The 16,405-nt window shown below is 36.7% G+C and overlaps 1 protein-coding gene across 7 annotated transcripts in view; it reads right to left on the bottom strand.

Moving 5' to 3' along the window:
* MECOM (MDS1 and EVI1 complex locus) overlaps nt 1–16,405 on the bottom strand; it is a 598,968-nt gene that overhangs the window by 293,290 nt on the left and 289,273 nt on the right. For all 7 annotated transcript variants that reach the window (XM_009201389.4, XM_009201392.4, XM_017955724.3 and 4 more), the window contains exon 2: nt 3,038–3,375. In XM_009201389.4, coding sequence (XP_009199653.2) covers nt 3,038–3,375 — 338 coding nt within the window. The remainder of the gene's footprint in view (nt 1–3,037; nt 3,376–16,405) is intronic.

Below are 16,405 nucleotides of genomic sequence, written 5' to 3'. Positions count from 1 at the left end.
AAGAAAGAAAGAAAGAAAGAAAGAAAGAAAGAAAGAAAGAAAGAAAGAAGGAAGGAAGGAAGGAAGGAAGGAAGGAAAGAAAGAAAGAAAGAGAGTATAAAGTTCGGGGACTTAATACAATATAGAAACCATAAATTAGACATGGTTGATGTAGGAGAGAAATGTGTCAAAACGACACATTTTTTTGGACTGAACAACCAGACAGATGGCAATGGAATTTATTAAAACAGGAAATGTATAAGAAGGGGAGCTATGCAGAAAGAAAAGAGCAAGGGTCCTACTAGAGACAGCAATGATTTGTTCAGTTATGATAGGCTGAGTTCCCATTGGGGGAACATTTAATGCAGAATCTGATGCACAGTAGTCCCTCAACAATTGTTTGCTGAACATGGATTTTCTCTGTTTGTATTAATTTGTGAGGATGCCTAAGAGGTTTCTTTTCTCCTTCATCATTTTTTTCAAAAATAAAGGCATATGAAAAGGAGAGGTCACACCAGTTAATCACAATTATCTCTAACTAAATAGGAGGAAAACCAGCTAGAGTTGAGAAAAAGATGACATGCAGACAATTAAAAGTCATCCTGCAGGGGCTGGGTGAGATGCCTTTGAGAAAGTGCCCTTGCTAATCATGATTGGGTTTTGTATTAACTAGGTAAGATTAAAAGAAAAAAAAAAAAAAAAAAAAAAACCTAAGAAGAATCAAGAATCAAGAACTCAACTGCTCCTCTGTGGAAAACAAGTTTGCCAAAATTACGAACAGTCATTCTTTGGTTTTTTTCATAATACCTAAAGAGCAGACAAGCCACATTCTCAAAAGGAAGAGTAATTGTTAAAATGATGGGAAAAACTACTGAATTAGCCATCAACTGAATTCTTGAAGGAGAAAGAGGAGAAAGGGAATATGTGATCTTTGGCCAAAAAGTCAGGAACTATTTTATAAAGGTGTCTTGAATTCCAAGCAATAAAAAAACTCAGTTTTGACATAATGAAAAGAATGATTTTACATTTCTCAAGATAAACATTTGCCAGTGTATATGTTGAAGACATTTCACTCCAAGGAGAAAAAATAATTATTTTTGAATTTCCTCCAAATGCAGAATTTTCCCCAGGTTCATCCACCAATCCATAGGCATTATGTTTAAAAAGGCACAGTCCTGCATTTACCAAACCTGTAATTGAAAAATGATTTCATTATTAAGCTGTGGTTTATTCCAAGCCTTCTGGATAATCTTGATGAGTATTGCACTTGTTGCTTAACTCTGGAGATTTTGTAATAAAAGTTTAATGAGTTACTTATTATTAGAATGTTTATAGCCATTATTTTAAGGTGAACAATAATGACGTAAAGTTTGTACGCATTTGGTTTAAAACGTATTCAACTCACATATCAGTTAATGCTACAGTGATTTTTAAAAACTCTCTTATCAGTACACGTGTCTAAAGGCAATGCAGCTAAACCTCAGCTTTACTGGGGCTACGGTTAAGAACAAAACTAAGGAAGAATTTCTCACTTGAATCATGTGAAAGCCAGATCCTGGCATTTCAGAATTTGAACAAGAATTGCTTTTATTATGGCATTTTGAACAGATTTCACAAGAGGATACATATAAAGCAAGAGGACAAAAAGTTGAAATTAAGTCCTGAAGGCACTGAATATTCATTTCTATTTAAAAGCTAACCAGATATTCTATTAATGATCATAAATATTAAGGAAACATACCAAAATAAATCTAGTTTATCTGATTTCTGTCTACTGAAATGCTATGAAACCAAAGGTCAATCACATCTCTAAAAAATATCTTACCCCTGCAGAAACTGTCTACAAGTTTTTCAGATAGAGACAAGATTTTCCAGAAATTATGATGTTATGAGTCAAGCACAAAAGTTTTCCAACTACAGAAATAAATGGAAAGTATATATATCTACTGAATCTGTATAAAACTTACACTCAGAAGAATAACATAGTTACCTTTATTGAAATAAATTTAATTTAGATTCTTAAATCAGACTATAACTTCTAATTCTTAGATGTTGCCAAATGGATTTTATGGAAAATATGGCTGAAACAAGGGACTAATTTTCATAACCATTTTGTGTGCTGTTCTGATGCACGAATTACTCATTAAATCATTTGAATATAAAGAACCATAACATAATTCAGTGATGAGTACAGTGCCGACATTCTGAAAGCATGTATAATTAAAGCAGGGTTATCAAAAGAGAGGCAAAATGTATTAGAAGAACATACCACAAAATGAAAATAAAACCAGATTAACTTATAGCCACAAAATAGAGAAAACAAATGTTTTCCTCCAATCCTCCGACTCCCCACCCCAAAAAAGATAAAATGCAATAAACATGCCATATGATTACGCTTGTTTGCTAATGCCACATGCTACATATGATCATAGCCAATGTTTCCAAACATTAACTATAAAATCGTATCTTCTTCCTTTAGTATTTTTTCAAATCAATACTATTCTTTGACAATATATTAGGTTGGGTTGCCTCCTATCATGCTATACCTTTAATCAATACATTGTTTCTATTAAGAAGTGAGATTGTAAAGGAAGCTTATTTACTTATTTATTTATTTATTTATTTATTTATTTATTTATTGAGACGGAGTCTTGCTCTGTCTCGCAGGCTGGAGTGCGGTGGCGCGATCTCGGCTCATTGCAAGCTCCGCCTCCCAGGTTCACACCATTCTCCTGCCTCAGGCTCCCAAGTAGCTGGGACTACAGGCGCCCGCCACCACGTCCGGCTAATTTTTTTGTATTATTTTAGTAGAGACGGGGTTTCACTGTGTTAGTTAGGATGGTCTCGATCTCCTGACCTCGTGATCCACCCGCCTCGGCTTCTAAAAGTGCTGGGATTACAGGCGTGAGCCACCGCGCCTGGCCAGAAAGTTTATTCTTAAAAACTTACTGAAAACACATTGTAACAAATATAATTTGCTTATTTTGTGGCTGCTTAAACAATCTCTTCTTTACACAGCTGCAATATGTAAATGTGTTAACTCAAAATACAGTCTTACCTCCCATCCAAAACTGGGGTCTTTCAGGTTTGACCTCTGCTCTCCCACATAAGGCCCAAACTTTTCACCTACTTCGATCTTCCTTTTGGTCCATATTCCTAGTCCTGCTCCAGGCATATTTGACTCTCGAAGTTCAAACTCAGCAGGAATGGGAATATCATCAGGGATGTAGATCCGGGCTTTGTAAGGAGAACCCTCCTTTGGAGTGAATGCTTCACTGGATGTGGCAGGAGAGCATGGCTCTTGAATATTGAGGGAGGGAGTACTGGCTACTCCATCTGCATCTGGCATTTCTTCCAAGGGTATTTCAGGGTAGGTGCCATATACACACTCATTATCTGTGAATAGATAAAAACTTCATGAATTCCTTCTAATATTGAAGAGACAAAATTCCACAGGGGTAGACACCTTACTATGTTGTTCTTTGAAGGCTAAATAGGAAAGACCATTGTTGCGACGTGCCTTCATTAAAATCTTTATTATTCACAGGCCAGGGAGAGGCTAGAGATTATGGCCTCTATGGTTTATCTGTGGTGAATCCATAAATCAAATGAGCTAATCCTCAATTGTCAATACTTGCATGGGCTAGTTCAATTCATTATCCATCTGGGAAACAATCAGCAACTTCATTAATGGTCTGACTAAAGTACAGACAAGAAGTAAACATGTGTGTAACTACAACCCTCAAACAATCCCAAATTGGGAGCTGACAGGATTCTAAGATATATTAGAAAGTTTTGTCATGCAATGTTATTTGGAATAAATGTAGGAGAGTCATCAAAGATTCCAAAGGCTGCCATGTGCAACAAGGTTTAAATGTGTGTGGCAGGATTATTTATTGGAATATTAATTTGTGTTTTTTCTTTCTCTGTATTTCCTTTCCAATTTTGAACATGTCATCAAGCCCTTGGTACTTCCTTGCCTCAGTAAGTTATGCAGAGCAGAAAGTTAAAGTTACTTGAAGCCGGTGATGCCTCTGGATATTTGTAAAAGCTAAAATCGTTAAAGAAATTAGGTAAATTTTCCAGCGGGGAAAGAGAGAGGAAGGGTCCCTTGAGATGCACCAAAAAGACAGAATTTCCTCCAGACTGAGAAATGAGGGAGATCAGAAATGCTTTATATGGGGTACTGCTCATCTTCACAGAGCAGCATCTGAGGAGGTGGCAAGACCTTCGAGCAGACAGCAGGGTTAGGTAGCTAGGAGTTAGGGTACAGGGCACTGAGCACCGAGGCCCTGAGGACTCCCAAAGCAGCACGGCATCATACTTGAAGTAAACGAGTGGACCATGTGAGACCTTAAGACCTCTATGAAACTTGTATGGGGATGATTATGAAACCAGTCAATGGGGATTTCAGTTGTCTCAAAGCAAATGAACACATGTTTCTTGTCTGCTAGGATTACAAATCAAAAGTCATACCTGATTTATTTGATTCACAGAACTTCAAGGAAAGAACTAAGAAAAACGGGTGAAAATTACAAAGAAACAGACTTCAGCTGAGCTAGTCAAAAGTTAATACTTTGAAAAATTAGCTGAATGTGGTGGTATGCACCTGTAGTCCCAGCTACTTGGGAGGCTGAGGTGGGAGGACTGCTTGAGCTAGAGAAGGCAGCAGTGAGCTATGATTGTTTCACTGCACACCAGCCTGGCAAGACAGTGAAAGCCCCTCTCAAAAAAAAGAAAAAAAGGTAAAATGGGTTGCCTCCAGCTGCATGATCAGGGTTCTACTATAGCCTGCATAACCATGAGTTAAGGATGATGTGGAGACATTTCAGCATCAAGTTGGTGATTATACTAGGTGACCTTTAAAACACTACCAACCCTGCAGTTCTATAAATTAAAGTCTTCTAAGAGAGTTTATCGGGCTAGAAGATAGAAGACCTTCATTGTTCAGATTCATTATTGTAACAAACTATAACACTCATTAGCAATTGCCCATCAAGTAATGACTCCTGTCTCTTAAAGTTTTGTGAAGGGCAAAGTGATAGTACATGCAAAAGTATTGTTTAATGAGGTGCTTGGTTCTTGGTTCAAACACTAAGATAATGCCATTTAAACCAAGCATACAACTGAATTCCAGAACCCAATCTTATACCTATGGGACATAGGTTCTCAACATACAAGCTCATTATCATTCAAGTTCAGCATGTCCAAAATCTTGTACCTTATCATCTGCCCTCAAATTGATTCTCTTGTTCACTTTCCTCTTTCTACTATGAATACTATCTTTTCCTTAATTATCCATGTTTGAGGCTTTAAAATAACATAGCCATTTTCTCTCCTTTATCTTCCAAACTGTTCAGTCACTAAATGCTGTATGTTCTTGCAAGATTCTAACCTTCATCCAATTTTTTCAAATCCACATTTTCACACCTAAATATTTTCATAGTCCTTTAAATGGGTCTCAACCTCCAGCTTCTTTCCACTATCCATCAACACTGAGCCTATTTAACACTGCTGAGTTTACCTTCCTGGCAGACCTATTTTCCTGTTTGACAGCCTTCAATAATCTCCAGTGTCTGCAGGTAAAGTATAAACCTCTTAGGCTTGGACTAAAATCTCTGTCATTTTGAAACCATTCTTCCTTTCCATCTGATTCTCAGTGGTCCTCAAAGGGAACCCCCAAGCTAGAGTAAGCTTATTACTCTCTTCTGAGCTCAGTGAGTATTTCTTCTTCAGTTCTTCCTGCCTGCCACTCCTCTCTCTGCTCCACTGCCCAACAAACTTCTGGCCATCCTCCTGGGTCAAGTTCTAGCTGGTCCTATCACCATCTCATTTAACACTAGTATTCCCTTCCTTGAATTATTACATAATTTCATCCCTCAGTTTGGCAATCAAGTACCATGCATTGCTGCTTAGGGTTTAATGTGTATGACTGTTTAGTTCCCAACTAGGAAATAGGTCCGTCATGGGAGATGTTCGGACTCTCACCTTTTCGGAATTGTCCAAGTGATCCGCATATAGGTGTTTAATGAATACTTGTTAAATATATAATTAATCTAACATATTATTTTATTAAACTATGAATCCAAGTCAATACTTTTTTACCAAGTATAGGAAACTTTTGATCCTACAAAGCACCTTTAAACCTATAGAAATAGAACGTGATGAATCACCAACTTTTCTCCAAACCCAACATCAAAGGAAACAATTTTAATAATTCTCCAAAGAAATATTATCAGAGAAGTATACTTTAAGGTCCAAACATACTCGAAAAGTCCATCTAATTTTATCCTTCAGGGAGGTTTTGCACTTCAACCTCATATTTGAAAGCTCACTAATGGTCTTAGCACATGTAAAAACCTAGAAAAACATCTCTTCAGAACTGTAACACTTACTACTGCAAATGCCAAGTTATTCTGAAAGAGATTTCTCCCCCATTGTTAGAATTGTGTTTTTCTTGAGAAATATAAGTTGTAAAACATTGTGTACTCTGTAAATGTGTCCATGTAAGCAGGAGGAAACCAAAAGGCACCAAAATAAATAGAACAGTATTCCGCCAGTAATTATCTATTAAAGGTCAGTAAAATTTCCCCTACTTCCTCAAAGAGTCAAATCAGTCATACTCTCAGTTTCATGAAAGTGATCTTTAAAAAATGATAGAGGCCAGGTGTGGTGGCTTACGCCTGTAATCCTAACACTTTGGGAGACCTAGCACTTTTGGGAGGCAGGCGGATTGCCTGAGTTCAAGAGTTCGAAACCAGTCTGGGCAACATGACAAAATCCCATCTCTACTAAAAGTACAAAAAATTAGCCGGGCATGGTGGTGCATGCCTGTAGTCCCAGCACTCTGGAGGCTGAGGCACAAGAATTGCTTGAGCCCAGGAGGCAGAGGATGCAATGAGCTGAGATCACACTATTACACTCCAGCCTGGGCAACACAGTGAGACCCTGTGTCCAAAAAAAAAAAAAAAGCATAGAGACGACAAGCCCATCTGTGCCCTCCCAATGGCATAGCTTATACAGTGACCTCTGAATTACCCACAAACTCTCCCAATGCGTAATCTAAGTGAGTGCATTTAGATTTCTGTTCCTGTGGAGACAAAATATTCATGTGTGCCCAGGCAGCTGCACAGAAGAATTTGAACTTAAAGCCTGAATGCAATTCTGCTTACAATGACAAAAATGTACAATTAAACCTAAAGAACAACTTATACAGGTCAAGCAAATCCACAAGAACTCATGGACCTATTCATCCATATGCAAGCACTAAATATCCATGCAAGCGCAGGCAATTTGTTTTCAAGCCACTTTTAATCTAGTATCATCCAAATTAAATATTAAAAAGGCTGTGATGACAAAAGTGAAAATATTAAACTGCTGAGTTTTATGTATCAAAACAAGCAAAAATATTTCAATGTAATCTAGCATTATGAAATTTTCAACAGCAAATGCAGTTTATCATACCACATTGAATATTTGTATAAACCAAAATAAACTAATGCCTCCATATATGTTACTCAAGAGCTATCCAGAAAGCTGCTAAAACATTTCATCTAAATGATAAATTACTTCAATTATCATATCCCCATTAAATCTCTGTTATTGGGAAAAATTTGGTAGATCCTTTCCCTCAGCTATAACTATAGTTAATTAAAGCATTTCTCAGATATCACACTGACAGATTGGGCACACTTACAATAGGTAAGTATCAGGTAAGAAGTACCATATATATCAGTGGTCCCATAAAGATAAATAACCCTTGTAACTTCTTGGAGCTGAGCTGTCTGCTACTGTAATTTGCTTCATGCATCCTTTAGGCATGCCATTAACTGCGTGAGGAAAGAAAGACAAGCATATTGTTGGATTTGAGACAAATGATTTGGGAAATTGCTCTTGGAAATCAACCTCTTCGATTCAAATTTTAAGTGTTCTAATTTCCTCAGAGACCAAGGGAAAGGCCACATTTTGATTATATTATATTTATTTATATGTGTCTTTGAATAACTATCATAAGTTTCCACTTGAAAAGTATTCCATTTTGAAAACATACCAGAATCTTCAAAGAGAAGAAATTGCAGAAATAATACCAATACTAGTAACTTTCATAGATGTATCCACATTTTCTCATTTTAATGCTCAAAACAATCCAGTGAGAAAATGATGATAAGAATAATCTTCCATTTTGCAGATGTAGGACCTGATATTCAATAGATCCAAAGTCAGCTGAGACTAGCTGGGTGTCCAAACCCAGTCCTCCCTTTAACTCTTAGGCAACTTGTATTTTGATCCTTAAAGATATGTTTTAAAGTTTGTTTGTTTTATCAAAATTGTAGCCACAATATGTGAATAGTTTGGGTTTTGACTTTTTCACTTCATTATAGTTTATTATAATCACTTGCTTTTGCATATTTTACTATTTTCTAAAACTACATTTAATTGCTGTATAATATTCCATTATGTGAATCCACAATAGCTGAGCTATTTCCATGGATTTTATTTATGTTGCTTCTAATTTTCTGATATCATAAATATGAAAATGAGCCTTCCTTAACATAAATTTTTATTTTCATCCATTTCAATTTCCTTAGGTTAGATTCCTATAAGAAAACTTAGTGGGTATTGACAGATCGCTTTTCAGAAAGTGTATCGCAATTTACACTCCTACATTATACTGTCAATTATTATTATGTCTTGTTTTTAATGCAGAAAATTATCTATTACTGCTTAATTCACATCTCAGTTGATTACAGAAACTAAATATTCTTATTTGTCATTCAAATTTCTTTATTTGCAAATTGTTCATTGTTTTTGCCCACTTTTAATTAGGCTTTTATGTCTGTCTTATTAATGATAAATAAATTAGCCCTTGGATATCGTATTTTAAATTTTCCCAGTAGACAATTTGCCATTTGGTATTTCAATTTTTTTTAACTTTTATGGAACTAAGTCTATATTTCTTCTGTGATTTTTACATTTTTCTTAGAAAGTCCTTAGCTACAGAAGGGAAAAAAAGATTCTCTTGAATTTTCTTTGAGTTTCATAGTTGCTTTTCTACCAACCTTGGATTACCAATGAGTGATTTACTGCTGAGTGAAAAGCAGAAAAAAAAAATTATTTCATTTATTTGAGCGCCTGTGAAAGGCAGCCTAGAAAAAAAAAATTCCATTTTCACTCGTAATTCTTTGGTTCTTATTTGCAAGGCTGGCCTAAATGCCTTCTCTTTTTGTGGGTTTTATATAACTCACCATTTGTTTCTTTTGGCCTTTCTGTCTAGCTTAACTGCAAAATCTGGGCAGATGCCATTCAAAATCCTGAGTTTCACCATTAATGCCCATCATAATACTTATCACTCAGCATTATCATTCGTGATAGTAACATGAATAATTTTTCTCTCTACTCTTCACATTAGTTCATTGATAAAAAATATTTAGCAACTAAAAAGTTTAATATTTATTAAGAGCATATATACATAGTTTGACTATAAAGTAAGACTGATTTCTGTAGTTATGAAGTAAGAAGTTAATTATTTATACTCTACTGTACACATATATGCATATAATACACACATCCATGTGTATTTGCAATGTGTGTGTAGGGGGGTGTGTGTGTAATAGCTCCCTAATCTTAAAAATAGGCTGAGACAGAAACATGATTTGAGATCTCGGGCAGACTGGTTGAGATCATAACTACATGAAACAACTGCCAAGAGGAGCTCAACTAGGGAATTGAACAGATTAGGTAACTCAGAAATTTAGACATTTCCCCCCATTATATTCCTCATTGCAGTTTTGTAATAAAAACATGAGCAAACTTCAAAGGAAGCTCTGTAGTAAAGGTTAATTGCTACTAAAGAAGAGGGTGGGCCCAAGCACCAGTACTTTGTGCCCAACTTGCAAGCAGACAGGAAGGATTACACGTGGCTGAGAGCAGAGGATGTGTGCCCTGCTCTAGGAGGAGAGCAGGCTCGGCCAAACCTCAAAGCCCCACTAGGGACCTCCTGGTAGGACGTGAGCACATAAGCACAAGTCCATGAGCTGATGCCTGCTAACAGTGTGGCAGGGAAGGGAGGGGGAAGACATCAATTTCCTTACAAAATTAAAACCGGACATGCTCTTCTTCCCTTGTTAGGACAATTCCAGAGCAGTTACAGAGGCATGTTTGTGAGAAAGCAGAGGGCTTCGGGAGCCAGCTCTTCTGCACCAGCAACACAGTGAATAAACACGTGCTGGGCTTGGGGAAAAGGGTGGAGCTCAACTAATGCCAGATGCACAAACAGAACAAAGAAGGAGGCTATGAACTGGCCAGCAAAATCTTCTATGAGAATGGCCCCAAGATAATGAAATTTAAGATCCCAACGAAACGAAGAAAGGAAACTAGTAAAAGTAGGGAAAATGAATTTCCAGAAAACTGACTTAAACAAGCTGTAGAGGACTGTAGCAAGGGTGCAGAATTACAGGCTTAGAAACAGAGACATTGAATAGAATGGGAACTGCTGATGGACATAGTCTTTAGCATGACCCGCTCCAGAGGGCAGTGAGAAGAAAAGAGACTTAAATGGAGTGTTTGGACACTGGGCTGAATCTGTAGAACCCGTGTCTCTAGACACCATTATGTCTGGAAATAATCTATCAACATGCCTTGGCACTGGAAATTTTTTAATGACCCTCTAAGCTTCCTTGCACTTTCAGTATTTGCTACTTCCTTGTATCATGCTATTCCATGTCTTCCTTATGGAACTTTTCCGCCAGTGTTTCCTAAAAATATTTCACTTAAGAGCTGTCAGAAAGACTCAGAATGGAAGTATTGGGAGGCAAGATAGCAAGGGAGATGGCAAAGAATGTGATATGGATGGAAAATAAGTGACAAAATCAATGAGCAAACTTTTATTTTTCTCCTGATACTGTGGCATACTGTTGCATGTCCTGTGGCTTTTAAATCTGGTTAAGAGATTTTCTACTCCTCTAGGAATTTCACAGACATTTCACTAAATAAGCATGATTTGGGAATTAAACTAGTAGCTCTTAAGCAATTAAAAACTGGGCTTCGCCTCTTCCAAAACTTTCTCTTCAGAGACGGAACTAAGCTTTTGTCAAATGGTAATGGAAATAAATTGCTAGAAAATTCATACTAGAGGTACCAATAAAGCCATTTGGTATCTGGTTACTGAATCTAAAACAGCGAACGCAGACATTAAAGTTCTGTGAGTACTATTCCAAAGGAAAACATGAGCTGGTTAATGTTTGGCTTATTCTGTTGTTAAGGAGCTACCGTCACCAATATCCACTGGAATGACCAGGTAAGAACAGACTTATCACATATCAGATAGATAGTGTTTCTTTTACATTCTAACTATGTGCCTTGACTTTCTTTTGACAGTACAAATTTTTAAGAGACTTTTGGCAACCTCTGACGGACCCGATGTGCTTGTTTTTCATAAGCTTTCTATGTCCCCAAAGTGATTTTCCTTCAGATTCATTTAGAGGAAAGTAGAACTGTCCTGAATTCATGCTGCAGCAGACTGGGTGGTTACTCCTCAGGCAATCTGAAATGACCAGAGTACAGCCTTTCAGTATTCCAGCCATATCTACAGTAATTATTTGCCAGCGTATCTAAAAGAAGGCAGGCATTTCCTGTTGCACACAAATGGGACATTCTTATCTAAATTACTGTTTAAACAGGTATTTAAGAAAAGACTATCACAGTCAGGAATTTACTGATGACGGAACACATTAGTTTAGGGCTGGACACATTAGTTGAGGACTAACCATTGTCAAGAAAGGAAGTATATCAGCATCAGGAAGGTATAGAGAATATTTTACAACTCCCATATGGGTCAAGATGGAGGATTGTAAACTATGCCATTTGCATTTGGAGAAAGCAGGAGGGTCACAAGTTCTGGCATGGAGTTGTGCTTGCGTCAATATGTTGCTGAACCCTGGAGTAACCTTGAGAGGCAGAGCCTGAGAGTTGTAGCTGCTTGGGGTCTCTGTTTCCCTATCCATAAAATAAGCACGTTGGACAAGTTCATCCCAGGTTCATTCCACTCAAGCGATCCCAGTTCTACATAGTAAAAACCAGAAGGTGGTCAAAATTTGGTGTACCAAAAGCTTATAAAATGTATTTTCTGGAAAGACACTCTGAGAATTGGTTTGGTCTCTCCCAACATGTAACCTAGGAGAGACTGTGCTCTGGCTGCCTAACCTTGCTCTAACCAGTGAAACTGGAATTTATTCCCAGTAGAGGCTTATAAAACTGGGCTGTTATTCTCACATTAAGTAGACTGCCCTCTGGTGAGGACTGTGGTTTATGTGTGGGCAGAACGTGTGGTTTACTACCTCTAATTTGTTTATGTTGTTGATGGTGGTTTCAAAAGAAAGCTGCATCCCTTCACATGCTAAAGAGTGACCGGATTTACTTCCTTTAAAAAAAAGTGTTTAAAGGTGGGCAGAGACATGAGGGAGCATTAATGTGCCATTGCTAATGGAGGAGCAACTGGGATCCCTGTGACCACAGCTCTGCTTCATTCAGCTCTGCATGTGAAATGAGAGCCCCAACTTGTTTATTATAATTACCTAAGTGTGGCTTGGTGGCTTTTGGCAGAGATCCTTCTTGCCTCCAAAGGAGAGACCAAAACTCAGGAGCTACACGCTAAAGGAAGGAGGGTGGTGTGCATTCTGTAGCAAGGAGGCTATAATTCTAATATATTCTGGGTGAAAATATTAAAAACAACCCCCAAAAGATGAAGATCAAAAAGTAAATGAGATTGAGATCTACCTTCTACCACATGGCAAACAAAGATAGGCATGTAGGAGAACTGGATAAACAGTGTAAATGTAAGTTCAAATTCATTCTCACAGCTGACTTGATGCAGACCCTTCCCTATTACCACAAAACAGAAGAACTTTCTTACAGCCAGGAGTCTTACATAAAGAAAAGAAAATAATTATGCATGTCTGGCAGAAGAGGGAGTTGTAGCAATGGCTTGCCAGTAAAAAGGAATATGAACGAGCAATAGAACACTAACTCAACCACACTCTTGGTTTGATAAGAAGCAGAGAGTGCCTAAAAGAATGAAATTTTGTTAGCGTCTCAAAATGTTTTATTTGAAAATGAGCAATGGTCCTTGTTCGTGCAAGGTTTGGTAACTAAAAGACAACAGTAATTTCTCATCTTAAAGTCATTCTGTGAAGAAAATTCCTTGATTTAGCTAATTTTAGCTTGAACTCTACCCCATTGCAATCACAGTATCTTCAGTGTTAAACAAGTTTAGATGTTGCTAAGGAGTGCAATTTTCTGCTCCCATTCTAAGCTCTAAAGGCCCCCATATTGAGTTTCCCAATACCACATCATATTAAATGTAAAATCATTCAAAACCACAGAGATGAGGAGAATGTCATTGAAAAACATAAAGGAAGGTTTTTTGCTTTTTCTAAGTATGAGAAAACATATATTTTGATTAAAAATGTTTGCAGAAAAATATGAACAGATGTGCTATGTGTATGTGTATACATACACCAAATAGCACTTATAATTTGAGAGGGGGTAATTTCAACATTGCTAAGTGGTAACACAAGCTAGGTATTTAAGGGAATGATATAATATGACAACTTCATAGACTACCAAACTATGTATGGTCTCTGGAAATTGTCACTATCAACATGTACAATAACTAGTAGCATTAGGTGGTCTGTACAGTATCCTTCATGTCTAATTGAGTCACACAGTCTAAGACACTTGATGGGCACCAGGCACTGCCTTCTAATGCGAACTGACTTTAAAAAGAAAATGCATTCAGGACCTCTTCTGTATAAATTACTATCGTTTGCAGCAAGAGAGGATTATAAATGTTTGCTGGCAAAAACTAAATTTATTTACAAACTGGGTCTAATTTATTTATGGCTGCAGTACAATCGGCTTTTGTCGAAATATTTATATTATCTGTACTTCTGCCTCACTAAACTCTACCACAATCATAAACACTGTTGAAAAATTATTTGCAGTTAGCAGGATTTAAGCTACCCATTATATCACCAGCTAGTGCCAGTAAACTTTTGCACTGGTTGATAAAGTTTCCTCTGTGGAATAAATATACATTCGACTTTCAAAATCTTTGGTGGGCTCCATACTATGAAAAGTGAAGGATTAAACAGATGTCCCAGACTTCACTAGTTTTGTGTGAATGCTTCAATTGCACATTCCAATTGAAATTTTGTGGATAGACTAGAAAAGTGCACAGATTTAAATCTTTTTCTAGCATTAAAAGAGGAATGTGATGATTGAAGTGTTGAGGTGATAATCTTTGCCAAAGATGCTACTGCTCAGACTTGAATTCATTTACCTATTCCAAAACATTTATTCAATAAATACCACATTGTGCCTGGAGCTGTGCAAGTTGCTAAGGGTAGAAATAGAGTTGAATAAGATAAACTGTCTGCCCTCAAGTAGTTTAAAGTTCAGTAGTGAAGACATAGATGGTAACGTATGTGACAATGAAATAAAATAAGGCCTAAGATGAGGTTTGGAAAAGTGCTGAGTGTTAAAAGAGTTGAGTATAAGTAATTCTGCAGCTGCGCATGCCAGTCTCATAGAACCTCTATCCTTAGGTTCATTAGAACTATGTATGTACTAAATCTTTAAAGAAACCTCTTATTTTGATTATTGGTGGAAATGCAGTGCCATTCACATTTATTTCTGAGTATCACTAAGCTCTTCATAGTAATGTGAGCATCAGAATATTTTGGGGGGATTATTTACCCTCACTGATGCTTCTAAATAACTCATAAGATGATGAAACATTGCGACAGGTTCTAAAATGACATGCCCCCATTTCCATTACAAAGTAATCCAAGAGAAAACAGCATATAGTAGTGGGTAGTTCGCATGTCAACTAAATATGTATTTCTGCTTGATCTGCTTCACTGAAAAGAGCCCAGAAGTTCTACTGTGAATCAGGTAGGACTGCTGTGATACCAGTGAAATTCCCACCAGTCTACAAATGATCCAAACCACAATATTTATCTTCCAGCTAGAATTGAAAGTTATTCCAAACTGACCAGAGACAGTCCTGCTGGATCTCAGAACAGTGATGTACTCAAAAGAGGACTGGCCAGACCACCCTGGAACCTCCAGTGGCATGGCACCAATCTGGAGTAGGAGTTCTTAGAGAAGTGTCAGTACTATTGTCTTCTGGTGTCTTACACTACCCACCAGATAATGAATTTTTCTCAAATAATATCTACCTATGTCTATAACAGTCAAAGTAACTTAACAAAAAGCCAAAGTAGCAAAATTCATTTTGAGAGCTGTATTCATTTGGTGTGGGAAAAAAGATCTCAAAAAAAGGAACTTTTCACTCATCAAGGTGCTTTGTAAAAAAGAATACCCAAAACTCACATATTTGGAGCTTCATATTTAGTAATATACTCATAAAATAATTTGCTGTCCACTTATATCAACATGATATAAAATAACTCTTACTTAGATCCAGGTGCTATTCTCTAGAAAAAATAATATCTCAGGGTTTTTTTGTGCTTTTACTATCATTTTATGAATTTAGTCTGATAAACCTTCTTTAAATGTTTGTTCTAACAGACTATAGCTATGCTAATTAAGTTAAATAAAATATTCTGGCATCATATTGCTTAAACTTCAGGATAATCAATTGAAATATCTATTTTAATAGCATTGTAGAATCTCAGAGCTAAAGAAAGCAAGAAAAATTTCAATTTATTCATCTAAACACCTAAAATTCTTGCTAACTTAAATATATTGTGGATAAAACCATGTAAATCTATATGAACCATGACTGGTCATGAGAAAAAACTATAAATGTTATAGTTCTATCGAAAGCATGTAACGTTAAGAAAATGCACTGAAGACAGGAAAGATACCTGAAGTCTAAGAATACAGAATGATTTAACAGGCTTTTGCTATTGTTGCTTTGTTGTTTTGTTGCTGTTGTTGTATTAATATGTCTACTTCATTCAACTTTTTAATACTCATCACCCCTATTAAATCTTAACAACTATGATCCAACGTATGCCACAAAACATTAATCATTTAGCCAACAAGTCTTCTACATGTAAATCACCATGAGGGGGTCACAAAAAAGAATAAAGTGAAATTGCTGATTTCAAAGGGCTTACAATCTTATTGGGAAGATAAGGCGAATGCCCAGGAGGATTAAACTTATGTAATATAAGGCTGCATTAAATAGAGTCAAGTGAATGGCACAGAAAATGACCTCAATGATCAACTCAAAAAATGATATTCCGCTTTTTTTTTTTTTTAAGAGAAAACTGAAGTGAATGCTGGCTAGAAATTCTACTTGTGATGAAGGCAGATAATCAAGAGGATTGTGAAACAAAGGGGTATAGACCGTGGCCAAGCCTTGGAGAGGTAATGACTTTTAATTGGATTGAGTTTA

Source organism: Papio anubis, chromosome 2 (genome assembly GCF_008728515.1).
Source record: "Papio anubis isolate 15944 chromosome 2, Panubis1.0, whole genome shotgun sequence".
Taxonomy (NCBI): Eukaryota; Metazoa; Chordata; class Mammalia; order Primates; family Cercopithecidae; genus Papio; species Papio anubis.
Note: the sequence above shows the minus strand (reverse complement) of the source record. Positions and strands in the feature narration are given on the sequence as shown.